The following is a 13,991-nucleotide window of genomic DNA, read 5'->3' on the forward strand; positions in this document are numbered from 1 at the left end:
GTGGTGGGAAATGGTCCAAGCTTAGGAAGGCGGTTTAGACCTTGGGGATATGCACAAAGGTTCCACTCGAGAGAGCCAGGTGCAGGTACTTACACCCCCACAGAGAATAGAATAGAATAGAATATCTTTAAATAAATAAAACTCTCGTTCCAACAGCGGTCGCTCGTCGTCGCCCGCGTCGCCGACGTCGGTGTCGTCGTCGGTGATGTCGTCGCGCGCCACGCCGCCGCAGCCGCGCCCCGCGCCGCCGCCGCGGCCTAACAACGGTATGCACGCTTTATATTTATATTTAGTCGAGTAATTCGTCAACTGGCGAGCCTTAGACTGGCGAGCGTGCACGAGTTGGCACCTTCGGTTTTTTATGTTGTCAACTCGCTTACTTAAAGTGTCATGTCACTACACCTCTCTTTGGTCTTGAGTCAAGACCTCTTTGGAGAGAAAAGAGATGGCAGCAATTTATGGTGTGTGGCTTCATAAGCTCAATATTTTACCCTCCTGAAAAGTAAGATAGCAGTAGTAGTATACAAGTTCGATTGGGGCATGGCATGCCCTTTTGCCAAAATAACATCAAAATTAAAAAAAAAAATTGAACTTGCAACATTTTTTATCTTATTCCAGGCGACATGAGTCTCTCGGAAGCCGTCTCCAACATATCTAGTCCCGACTACCAAGACCAGGACGACATCTTCGACACCGGCCGAGAATGTCCCCGAATGGAGCTATCAGATCCAAGCGATTCAGACTCCACAATACTAGTCTCTGAGCCCTGCCACAAGCGGGTCAAGTCCAACTCCTCATACTCAAACGGCCATGGCAGTGACGTCACGCTAAATGGAGATAACAACGACTATAGAATAGTGATACAAGTGAAGGGCCCGGATAAGTTGAATGCGGATGGCGCAAATAGTAATAGTAATTACGCGAACGGTAGTAATCACAACTCGCCCGAGAATCAGGGTTATCAGGTTGGTTTCTTTTTGTATTACCTACTAAAAAATAATATTGGAAGATGTCGCCAAATATAGTACTTAACCGTATGGTTATGTCTGAAATCAAAAGGTAGCCTTGCTTGCACCGTATTTAAAAGATTTGCCAATCAGATTAGTTGTCAGTCACTGACTGCCAGAGTGCGCCGGACGCTAATATAAGGTACTAGCTGTTCCCGCGCGCTTCGCTTCGCCTTAAAAAGTTTTCCCGTGGGAATTCTGGGATAAAAAGTAGCCTATGTTCTTCCCCAGGGTTTAGACCGTATGTATACCAAATTTCATTCAAATCCGTTCAGTAGTTTTGGCGTGAAAGAGTAACAGACAGACAGACAGACACAGTTACTTTCGCATTTATAATATTAGTAAGGATTAGTAAGGATACAGTTGATGTGTCACTCGGGAACTTCAAGTAGCCTTTCATGTTTGTGCTGACATATTCGATTTAAATATGTTAACATATTTATATAATTTAAACGGTGCATACTGTTCACAATATTATCAGAATACAGAATGTATTGGACGAGACGGAAGTCTACTCCTAGCCTCTCTAATTATAATGAATTCATACCTTCCTCCCCGTAAAATGGCAATAGGCCCGCCCCCTATTACATTGGGACTAACATAACACTCTGGCGAAAAGTGGGTGCAGCAATGCACCTCTGCCTACCCCGCAAGGGAGTACATTAGTACAAGGCGTGAGTGCGTGTGTGTGTGTTTGTCATACCTTCCTCACACATAAATATCATTTACCAGGAGCTCTGCAGCAACTCGGACCAAGGCTCGGACGAGGGCTCGGACGGCGACTCGCTGCACTCGTTCCACTACAGCCCGAAAGCTGTAGACATCCCGTCGGCGGAGCGGTTAGCCAAGCGGTTGTACCACCTCGACGGGTTCAAGAAGAGTGATGTGTCGCGGCATTTGAGCAAAAAGTTTGTATATGTTTTATGTATTCTGTGTTCTGAATGACTAATGACCTAAAGCTGGCGCCTTCGACACATTGATGTGGCGCGGTATTTCACCAAAAAAATGTAGGTACAGTGCTCCAAAATTGATAATGCGCATAGAAATCTTTGACAGATCGGTTGTTTTCGATGATGTGACACATGATATTGACTCTTATTTCTTTCGAACAAGGTGCAAAATGCAAGTGTTTTTTTAAGGCTCTTACGATTTAATGATTCTGGTGTGAAGATCTGCATGTGCATTATTAATTTTGGACAAGTGTATGTAGGTATAATGTGTTAAATAAGATTGACAGCTTTAGGTGGAATATTGATTTACTTAGAGAAGAGCTGCTATAATTTCATGCAGTGCGTCTAATGCAACCCTACAAAGCTTCTGAGTTGCAAAGTTACGAAAAAAACATTTTACGGCAACTTTCAGTGAGAAAGTCTAGTGGCACTTAAACTCTGCACATTTTGTACAGTGAAATATAATGAACCAATGTAATTAGCCTAATGGATTCTGTTACTAAAATCTTAAATCTCTCCATTCCAGCAACGAGTTCTCCCGCGCCGTAGCCGAAGAGTACGTCAAACACTTCGACTTCTCCGGTTCCACCCTCGACGCGGCGCTCCGGACATTCCTCTCGCGGTTCGCTCTGAGCGGAGAGACGCAGGAGAGAGAGCGTGTGCTGGTGCACTTCTCTAGGCGGTACCTGGAGTGCAGCCCGAGCTCGTTCAACTCACAGGGTGACTATATCTATATTATCTGGTCATATTTCAGCTGGTTTGACAACCGAATGACTCATTGGTATGTCCACATAATGACGATCATATGATTTTAACATGGTGGACGCATTTGTGCTGTCGCAGTCTATTCGTTGGTCTGTCTGCTCATACTTATGTACCTAATCGCCGCTATTTTCAAATTGTATTTTATTTGCGCGCGAAGTATTGCGCTCTTAATGTGGTGTTTGGGGTCGCTTGTCGAGCTCGATTCGATAGGTTTCAACGCAGATATTTTGTTGTTGGCAATTTTGTGGGCCCGAAAATAGCGATACGCTGACTACCGATTTCATAAGGATCAATGACCAAAAAACACTGGCAAAAAGCTGCTAATTCTTTATAAAACACAGTTTTAATTCGTACCCCTTTACTTTCAGACGCGGTGCACACGTTAACCTGCGCAATTATGCTGCTGAACACGGACCTACACGGCGCAGGCAACGCCACCTTCCGGCGGATGACCTGCGCAGAGTTCATAGACAACCTGGCCGAGCTGAACGACGGAGAGAACTTCCCGCGCGACGTGTTGAAACAGCTCTACCACGCGATACGAGCCGCGCCGCTGCAGTGGGCCACGTTAGTACATACACACTACATACATAGTACATAGTGCAGTATATAGACAACCTGGCCGAGCTGAACGACGGAGAGAACTTCCCGCGCGACGTGTTGAAACAGCTCTACCACGCGATACGAGCCGCGCCGCTGCAGTGGGCCACGTTAGTACATACACACTACATACATAGTACATAGTGCAGTATATAGACAACCTGGCCGAGCTGAACGACGGAGAGAACTTCCCGCGCGACGTGTTGAAACAGCTCTACCACGCGATACGAGCCGCGCCGCTGCAGTGGGCCACGTTAGTACATACACACTACATACATAGTACATAGTGCAGTATATAGACAACCTGGCCGAGCTGAACGACGGAGAGAACTTCCCGCGCGACGTGTTGAAACAGCTCTACGTGGTAAGTATACTATGCCGAAAAGGGGTGACTCAGGGGGTCTGAACAACTTTGTTCTACGTTTTTTTGGAATTTCCCTTTCGACTTAGTATACCACTTTTGCAACACTCTATATAATACTATAGACAACGTCGCTATGTCCCTTCGTGTAATTTGACTAATATGCAGAAGAAACATTTTAGCGTCCCATGCGTAGCGTTAGGTGCGCGCGCTATATACATATATTACTGTGATTTGTATTTAATTTTTTGTATAGAATTAATACTGAAAAACCTTTTAGAGTCAAACAAAGCTCGCGGCATAAGCTAGTTCTTTCATCATCATCAATAATCATCCACTGCTGGACTTATACTTATACGCCTCTCCCGGTCGTCGGCCTTCCTCATCTAGCTACTACCGGCTGCCCGCCTAAGGTCGTCAGGGGCAGGAGGGCGTCTCACGCTACGTTAGTCGTAATCATAAGCTATGTAGTTCTTTACAAATCAATTTATCTCACAACATCTTCCACAGAGACACAGACACGCCAGCGCCAGCAGAAGGCGAGGGCTCAACGGCAACCCTAGTCGGCGGGAATCCGTTCCTGGACGCGCCGGACCAGAGCCGCGCGCTCGAGTACAAGAAGGGCTACGTCATGAGGAAGTGCTGCCACGACGTTAATGGGAAGAAGAGTTAGTATTGAGGATCCAACAGACAATTTATATAACCGTATACAGCGTCGCCGTTAGGCCCGCGATACCGCCGCACATATAAGTCCTCTAGTGGCCAATGTAGCGGTAGTCCGAATTGTGTTCGTACATAAATGTATTAATCTCACGACTGTAATCCCAGGAGGGGTAGTCAGAGGTGACTCGCAAGCGAGTTGTTGGCGTACTGCACTCGAGAAAGTTTTCTGAAGGTGGTCTAACCTATAGAATGCCTTCTAAAGGTTAAAAGCCATTAATACTGAGGCTAAGTTTTTCACCATTCTCCCGTACGAAGGCTCCTGCTGGGTATATATAGGTACATCCCCTCCTTTACAAATTGCGGCGACTAGAATACTTCATATAAATAATTATAACTTTTCGGAGAGACGACTTAGCTATGTAATAAGTAATGACATGAACTATATTTATCGTTCCAGCTCCATTCGGCCGCCGCGGCTGGAAGATGTTCTACTGCACGCTGCGGGACCTGGTCCTGTATCTACACAAGGACGAGCACGGCTTCCGACGGAGTCAGATGTCCGACAACCTGCACAACGCTATAAGGTACATGCAGGAATAGCTTTGGGCGATAAGACCGCGTTTTACCTCTTTTGCATGAGGATGAACATGGCTTATGATGCAGCCAGATGTCCGATAATCTGCACAACGCTATCAGGTACATGGGGGAATGGGTTTAGGCGATAAGACAGCGTTTTACCTCTTTTGCATGAGAACAAGCACGGCTTGTGACGCAGCTAGGTGTCCGACAACTTATACAACGCTATCAGGTACACGGAGGAATGGCTGCAGGCAATAAGACCTCTGTTTTGAGGTCAGCTGTTGTATTTACAAAGGTTCGGCACGTAAAGAGTACACCTCCGAGAATACAATAGAATAAATCGCTATTTGCACCTTTCTGTTTGGCCAATTTCAACTGAGTCGAAATAAATAAGATGTAGGCATCCATCTTTATAGTGTTTTGCTGCACTAGATACGACGAAGCGAGTCTAATCTCGAGTCAAATAAATATAACCACCTCAGACTCCTAAACAAGCATCAGACATACCTTTTTACGCATCCTTTGCCAACAACACCAACACTACAAACCAGCGTCTATTTGAACACGTAGTCTCTTGCAGGATCCACCACGCGCTGGCGACCAAGGCCACGGACTACACGAAGAAACAGCACGTGTTTCGATTGCAGACCTCCGACCAGGCCGAGTATCTGTTCCAGACTAGGTGAGTACTTTGTTAACGTGATTATTTGATTTTCAGATCTTTAGGGCCTTACCGACAGTATTTAACAGGTGCTTAGAGCTGTCAAACGCCTACAAAATCTGTCAGATTTCGTATAAAACACTTGTTAAACAGTGTTTAAAGTTTTTTTGTGATAGCACAGTTCAAGTTTAATAGTTCAGTAAAAGCGGTACTTAAATCCGACCGACTTCACGTCGTGGGTACGTCTAAAATGAACCATACGATTATGACTTCTCTAATTTACACATTATCAAGGCTGGCTGAACTGAAAACAAGGAATCATGTACACACACATTACCATGGACTACTATATCTTTTACTTATATTATAACCTATTTTATTATATCCAACAATGCATTCAATTCATTGGCCAACGCAAAGAAGGAGCCTTCCCCACTTGCGTATCAACTGAACTTTATATACCCCCGGCGCAACCTGGGCAGTCAGCGACTGACGCTATTCAGACTGGCTAATCATTACACCACGGTTACAAACCCTAGACCAGGGCTAGTAGCACGGGGCGAGTTTAAGACGCTAGACGTGACATAAGTTTTGCATCGCGCTCACTTACATCTCGCAGCCTCAAGAGCGAGCACGACGGAGAACTTTTGTCACGTCTTAAATGCCCCCCGTGCTAGCCCTTCAGCTCTAGAATTTGTCACAGACACTCGAAAAAGATCTGAGCATACGCGGAAACCTTAGACCCGGTTCAGTGCGACGCGAACCGTCCACACGCTGAAAAGGTTTTGCATCCGTCGCGGATGAATTCGTCGCTCTCCGAGACGTGGACAGCTCCACGTCACTCTGAACGCGCTGTAATGTTTTACCGTTCGTCGCGGATGTCCGCGTAGGTCAACGGCGTCGCACTGAAAAGACCCTAATAAAGTGTATTTCGTTTCCCCCAGCGACTCCAAAGAGCTATGCTCCTGGGTAGAGACAATTAACTTCGTTTGCGGCGCGTACTCGGCGCCCCCGCTGGCCGGCGCCGTCGGCTCGCAGCGCAAGTTCCAGCGACCGCTGTTGCCCTGCACGCACTCCAAGCTCAACATGGTATGATATTAATAATACTTGCCTTCCTGGTCGAATATACACAGGCAAAAAACGAAACAAACCCACCCATACTAATAAAAAATCAAGACTGAAGGGATATTGGCATAGATAATGGCCATGAACCGAGACCAAATATCTGAACCTGCTGTGGATCTAACCCGGAATACTCGCCACAAGTGTCATCATCGCGAAAAACGGACATTGCCCTTTTTATATTTGTCTCACGCTCTCGCACCTTGATGGCCGGCGGCAGAGATTGGTATTGATTGTAGATGCAAAGGCCTTTAGTTACTAAAAACAGCACCATCTAGGTCGGTTAAACGTCATTACATCGCTATTCGAGCTATGCTCGTTGGGTGGAGACAATAAACGTTGGTGTTAGCGCGCACTCGGCGCCCCCGCTGGCCGGCGCCGTCGGCTCGCACCGAGTTTCAGCCCCGCTGCTGCCTGCACGCACTGCAAGATCAACATGGTATGTCACTATACCTATCTGTAATTTACACAAACAACCTACATTACAACAAACCTACATTATCATTAATCACGTGACGGACGTCAAAAACGTAAACAAGGCTTTTGTGTGCCTCTTATTCAATTAAATAGAAAATACCAATTTAAATTCATCGTTCAGCAACAAAACTATTGTGAAAACATCCAACTAACCGGCGCAACGGGATTCCAGACATTCGTAACTGGTGAGCTCGCCTGTATCATCATTATTTATCACAAATATTTCAACTTGGAATCAATCTAAACGGTTAAATTTTTGAAACACATACGTATTTTTGAAAATTATAACCAATTAACGACCAAAATTCGGCGCATGCGCAAGCACAACACAACAACTCTGACATTTGAGAAAGCAGAATAATGACATTCACAGAGTAATTTGATATGACAAGTCGTTTCAAGTGTTGCCATATCAAAAAAAACTTGTATAATTGCGTTCCATTACACGAAAATACTGCAAGATGCCTCCTAACATCTATTGTTGTGCGGGATGCCAGAGTAATTGTCGAAGAAACGACTATTTAAAGTGCGTTACCTGTAAACAAATATTATGCCTAGAAAATGAATGTTCAGGCGTACCAAGGAAACGATACCAAATCATGGAAACAGGGAAGAAAGCGACCTGGAAATGTATAAAATGTAGTAAAAAATCAAGTACTCCATTACCAAAAAAGCCTACACCATCGGCTACTATAATCGATAATAAGTCAAAGATGCAGTCAAATAAAACCGGAAATTCTTCTACATACAACGATATTAACAATCTATCAACAATATGCACAAACATCACACCTTTGGAAGAACCATCCCCTATTAAAAAAACTTCTCATTCTCCTACGATGACCAACCAAAACGTCACACAGCGGAGGAAAGAAATCGTGGTGAATATTCCGACAAACAATTCTTTTGAGTCACTATCAGAAGGTCTGGACTCTGAAAGTGAAGTAGATTACAGTCCACCAAATTCTGACACACCTAATAAAAATAGTACGAGTAACTTACCCCGAAGTAGTAGCTGTTCAGAGATCCGCAATGCTAAGACGACAAATGAACTAGAGCATGTCAAAGAAAAAATTACAAATTTAGAAATGCAGCTAAAGTCAGCTGAATGTGAGATAGAGGCCATGTTAACTGAAAATTATTGTTTAAAAAATGAATTAACAAAATATAAGAAGAAAGTTGACCAGTTAACAAAATTATGTCTTACACCGAACGCTAACATCAAAAAAATAAAAAAACAGAAGAAGAGTAATAATATAAACAACAAAACTATGCCTAACCTACTTTTTGAATCAGAGACAGATGAACCAGAATTAGAATCACTACAGGAACAAATCAAACAGTCAGCGACCTTAGGAGAAGAACCAAGACTTCCAGGTCACAAAAATGTAAACGGCACTAAATTGAAGACTGAGAATATAGGACCTTCCGTCGATAAAGACATGAAACCTAAACAGCTGGAATCACAGAAAGAACAGAAAAACAAAGTTGTTATGGTGATGAGCAAATTACCGGTATAACTCCTAATCTAATGGCCCTTCGAAAAAAACACTGGAATGATCGTTTTAAATGTATCTCTTTTGTAAAGCCAAATGCAGAATCATCTAGTATACTTTCAGAAAGTGATTTCTTTGCCACTTTGGAACATGATCTAGGAATTGATGATAGGGTAATAATAAGTGTAGGAGCAAACGATAAAAGCAGTTCTAAACTAATAGATGAACTATCGACTGCACTACCTAAGCTACACAAAACCAACTAGAAATACTTAAATCTAGATACCTAAATAAAAACATCGTAAATTCGAAACTTGAAATAATATGTAACAATAATCCGCATGTAAAATTCATAAGATTTAATTCAAATCAGTCAATAAACAAGCATACTATTTGCAATAAAATAAACATAGAAATTGACTCTCTAGAGTACGAAAACAAATTTATAAAAAACATTAAAGAACGAATATCAGAACAAACTACAAAAAATATGATACACAAAAAAGGAACGATACCGTGGTTTTTTCACAAATATCAGAATAGTAAAAGAATAAGTCAGCATCAGGACAAAAAAGGTACGATACCGTGGTTTTTTAAGAAACAATTAAATAATAAAATAATAAGCAAAACAAATAAATTGCCAGAAATGCATCAAGAGTCGATATTTTTTCGTGCCCAATACAGATAACGAAAATAAACTTACTATTTATCATCAAAACATAGCCAGTGCAATAAGTAAGCAAGATGAATTAAATGTACTTATTGAAGATTTGGCCGATTGCAATGTGGAGTTGGACGTAATATGTCTAAGTGAAACTTTTATAAAATCAGGAGAAGAAATTAATTTTCGTTTGAAAAACTTCCAAAAAGCCGCCTTTTATTCCCGTAAATCAGAAAAAAGAGGGGGAACAGCTATACTTGTCAAAAATTCACTAAGATACAAAGAAATAGATATACCAAAAGAGCTAAAGATAAACTTGATCTTTGAGAGCTGTGGCATTGAGTTGACTGACTATAATATAGTTATTATCTGTATATATAGGACACCAACGTCAAACCCTCAAACCTTTCTGGATACTTTAGAAAAACTACTACACTACTTTACTGAAAGATCAAGGAAAAGGTTAATTCTTTGTGGAGATTGGAATATCAACACACTAGTAGTAAATAAAAACTCTCAAGAATTAATTAGTCTACTAAATAACTACCATTTATTTGTTATTGGTTCGAAAATAAACGCGATTTCAGTCAACAAAATATGGTAAAATTCCAAGATGCCATGAAGTCATTGACCTTTTCTGAAGTTTATGATAAGACAAATACAAATTCCGCCTTTAATTCATTTCAGGAATTGGTCATGCTCTTCTTTGAACTATGTTTTCCAATAAAAAAATAAAAATATCAAATAGAAACAAACGTATTAACTGGATATCTAATGGTATTAAGATAAGTTGTAAGACCAAACGAAACTATTATTATAAATATCAAAGTACACAAACAAAAAAAGCCTATTTGAAAAAAAAGTTCAAAGATTATAGCCGAATTCTGAAAAAAACAATAAAATGCGCACAAAAAAAATGCAATAATGAATTGATTGCAAAGGCAACGAACAAGTGCAAAGCATCATGGGACATTATAAATAGCAACAATATTCTAAATAATAATATGAAAAGTGACATTAAAAAAGTAACACATGGAAATATAACTTATAATAATCCTCATGACATTTGTACAATATTCAATAATTTTTTTATAGACACAATTGAAAATAATATAAATATAATTGAAAATAATAAAAATATAAATATAAATATAAGATGATTAAAATAATTACTCAACTGAAGAATACAAATGCAGTAGGGTATGATAATATATGTACAAAAATTGTTAAGTTGTGCCGCCATGAATTAGTCGCACCCCTTACTTTTATAATGAATCTATCATTATTGCAGGGTATCTTTCCACAAAATCTAAAAAAAACCATTGTCAAACCAAAACACAAATCAGGAGATGAAACAGACTTAAATAAATATCGCCCAGTAGCACTTATTCCAATCATGTCAAAAATTCTCGAAAAAGTAATGTATGAAAAATTAAATTCATTTATTAATAAATATCAAATTTTGTCCTCCCAGCAGTTTGGATTTCGGAAAAAATTCTCAACAACTTTTGCCTGTTTTTCTTTAGTTAAAGAAATAATGGAAAGCCTTAATAAAAGTCAACCTATCGCGGGACTTTTTCTGGATATGAGTAAGGCTTTCGATTTTGTATCCCACCAAAAACTTCTACAAAAACTATATAAGTATGGAATTAGGGGTAACGCATATAAATGGATAGAGAGTTACTTATCAGATAGAGTACAATGCGTTGAAATTAATAACACGGAAAATAATATAAGAAAATCTTTCAGATCAGAATATAGAGAAATAAAACATGGTGTGCCACAAGGAAGCATTCTTGGACCCCTGCTATTTCTTCTATATATTAATGATCTACCTTTAAATATTGAACATACAAGCATACTGTACGCTGATGATACTACAGTAGCAATTGAGTGCATTAACAAGGAAACTTTTCACATCGAAATAAACAAGGTCCTAAAACAAGTCATTAGATGGTTAGAATATAATAATTTAAATGTAAATATAAATAAAACACAATTAATTCAATTTAGTACTTATAATGCAAGAATCGAACCATTAAAAATTAAATACAAAAACGAAACTCTAGAAGAAGTAAAATCTACAAAATTTTTAGGTGTAATCTTTGATAAGAACTGTAGTTGGAAGGAGCACATACAAATGGTATGTACTAAAATAGACAAATTTTTATATGCATTGAAAAATATTAGGCAAACAGTTTCAAAGAAGGCCGCCCTTAGTGCTTATCATGGCTATATAGGCTCAGTACTTCGATACGGAATCATTATATGGGGAAACTCAGTAGACGTAGACCGCACTTTTAAAGCACAAAAGAAGTGTATTAGATCGTTGTGCTTGGCTAACTATAGGGATTCCTGTAAACCATTATTTAAGAAGCTAAATATTTTGCCACTTCCATGTATTTACATCCAAGAGATTTGTTTATTTGTTAAACAGCACCCGGAAATATTTAAAACCAAAAAGGAAATGAACAGTCGTACTGGTGAACGATATAAACATAAATTACACTTTCCTACCTCTAAATTAGAATTGTATAAAAACAATGTATACTGTATGTGCATACGAGTGTATAATAAGTTGCCTGATGAATTTAAAACTTTAAAAATTGAAATATTCAAAAGTAAATTAGAAAAATATTTAATTTCCAATTGTTTTTACTCAATTAATGAATTTTTTAATGAATAATTAATGATTTGATATTTTTGTATATATTATTCTCGTGATAATTACCTACTGTAATAGTTTTTTTTAATAGAATAAGATAATTATTGTAAATATTTGTACGCCCATAGGGCTGAATTTGATGGATCCAGCTATGTATATAACACCTTTTCATGTACCCAAATTCTGGAACAAATAAATGATTTTACTTTTACTTTACTTTACTTATCACAAACAAACAAAATCGAAAATAACACACGCGTAAAAAAAAACTGTAGGACATGGAAGTAGAAAAAAAGGCGGAAGGAATATCGCTAACTAAAAATAAAAACTGAGGCACCCTAAGTAAGTAACTTTCATTGTTACGACGAGCCGACACACACACATTAACACTCAAAGTAAGTCAGTATGCCGCCGCGCGCCAATCACGTCGCTCCTACGCAGCCACACACTCTTATGTCGCCGCCATTGTGGTGCCTCAGTGATGTCGATTCTGAAGGCAGAAATTCTAAATTTAGAGGTGTCAAAACCTTAATTTCTTTGTTTAAAATTCGACTCTATGATTGTTTCCGTAAATGTCACTTTATGCTAGCAAATTTTTTAGTTTGACAGCGTTAAAATTAGAATTTCTGCCTTCAGAATCGACATCAGTGTTTTAGTAAGCGGGATTCCTTCCGCCTTTTTTTCTACTTCCATGCTGTAGGACATGAATATTAGCATAATCTCCAAGATTGGAGACAAAATATCTGTCCCGGCCGTGGATCTAACCCGTAAATGCACGGCACAACTGTAGGTAAGCGTCACTAACAACAGCGCCATCCGGTCGGTTAAACGTCATTACATCGCGATTCGCAATGCTCGTTGGGTGGAGACAATAAACGTTGGTGTTAGCGCGCACTCGGCGCCCCCGCTGGCCGGCGCCGTCGGCTGCAGCGAGTTGCAGCCCGCTGCTGCCTGCACGCACTGCAAGCTCAACATGGTACTTAATAATAAATATACTGTACAGAAGTACATAATGTACGACGCAGGGAGTGTAATTTATTAAATTGGTCAAAACGACATCTGTCATTTTCATTCTGCACTGTGTACGTCCCCGGAGTGGTCAGCTACTGAGAACTAATCTGACTGACTATTTTTTCGTCACGGTGACAAACCCTAGTATAGCTCACATGATAAAGAAAGGGATAGGTACGTATGCGCAGGAGTATGTTATACTTACCAAAGGTGTACAGTAAAGTTGTGCACCCTAAATAATAATTAGCCTCTCATTTGCCTCCCTGTTGTTTCACTTTCGAGACCGACTCTACTGCTCTTGAAGAGTTAGATGCGGGGACATCCATTTTACAGGCCACGCATGGAACTTTGCTGCTGTAAAAGCGGCATGTGACTTCAAACTCGCTGTAACATTAGTACACTATCACAAACCTAATCACAATATTTCTCCGCCAGAGGGAGCAGCTACAAGCTCACGAGGAGCGGGCGGCGCGTCTGGAAGAAGAACTGAACGCGATGCGACACGCGCGGGACACCTCGCCGCACGCCAGAGACAAGGAGGCCTACCTTATATACGAGGTGAGGGGATTGATGCTGTATACAGGATGTTGTAAAAGCGGTATAGTTAGCCGAAAGGGGATGACTCAGGGATTCATCCTGAACAACTTTTGTTCTACGAGATTTGAAAATTCGCGAAAAAATAAACTGGTTCTCGATAGTGAAGTCTCGTGATCAACAAAGTTTTTATCGAAATGCAAATATTTTTAAAAGTCGTAAAAAATAAGTTGTTTCTGATGACCCCCACGGTCACCCCTACCCCTGCCCCCTTTCGACTTAGTACACCCTGTACACGTAACGGCGTGTAAAAGACGAGCGTGGTGGTTGCGGGATGATACACACAGTGCTTTATCGCACACATTGTGAAAACTTATTGTGTCACCCAACCATAGCACATACCACGCTCGCTGTGTTCTCCCACTTCAGGACCGGCCGC

The 13,991-nt window shown here is 40.6% G+C and overlaps 1 protein-coding gene across 1 annotated transcript in view; it reads left to right on the forward strand.

Annotated features, from left to right (window-relative positions):
• LOC105383921 (PH and SEC7 domain-containing protein) overlaps positions 1-13,991 on the forward strand; it is a 47,741-nt gene that overhangs the window by 30,057 nt on the left and 3,693 nt on the right. The window contains exons 11-20 of the mRNA XM_048623291.1: positions 157-266; positions 619-965; positions 1,740-1,915; positions 2,484-2,677; positions 3,091-3,289; positions 4,194-4,351; positions 4,804-4,930; positions 5,506-5,607; positions 6,531-6,675; positions 13,454-13,576. Of these exons, the coding sequence (XP_048479248.1) occupies positions 157-266; positions 619-965; positions 1,740-1,915; positions 2,484-2,677; positions 3,091-3,289; positions 4,194-4,351; positions 4,804-4,930; positions 5,506-5,607; positions 6,531-6,675; positions 13,454-13,576 (1,681 nt within the window). The remainder of the gene's footprint in view (positions 1-156; positions 267-618; positions 966-1,739; positions 1,916-2,483; positions 2,678-3,090; positions 3,290-4,193; positions 4,352-4,803; positions 4,931-5,505; positions 5,608-6,530; positions 6,676-13,453; positions 13,577-13,991) is intronic.

This window comes from Plutella xylostella, chromosome 9 (genome assembly GCF_932276165.1).
Source record: "Plutella xylostella chromosome 9, ilPluXylo3.1, whole genome shotgun sequence".
Lineage (NCBI taxonomy): Eukaryota > Metazoa > Arthropoda > Insecta > Lepidoptera > Plutellidae > Plutella > Plutella xylostella.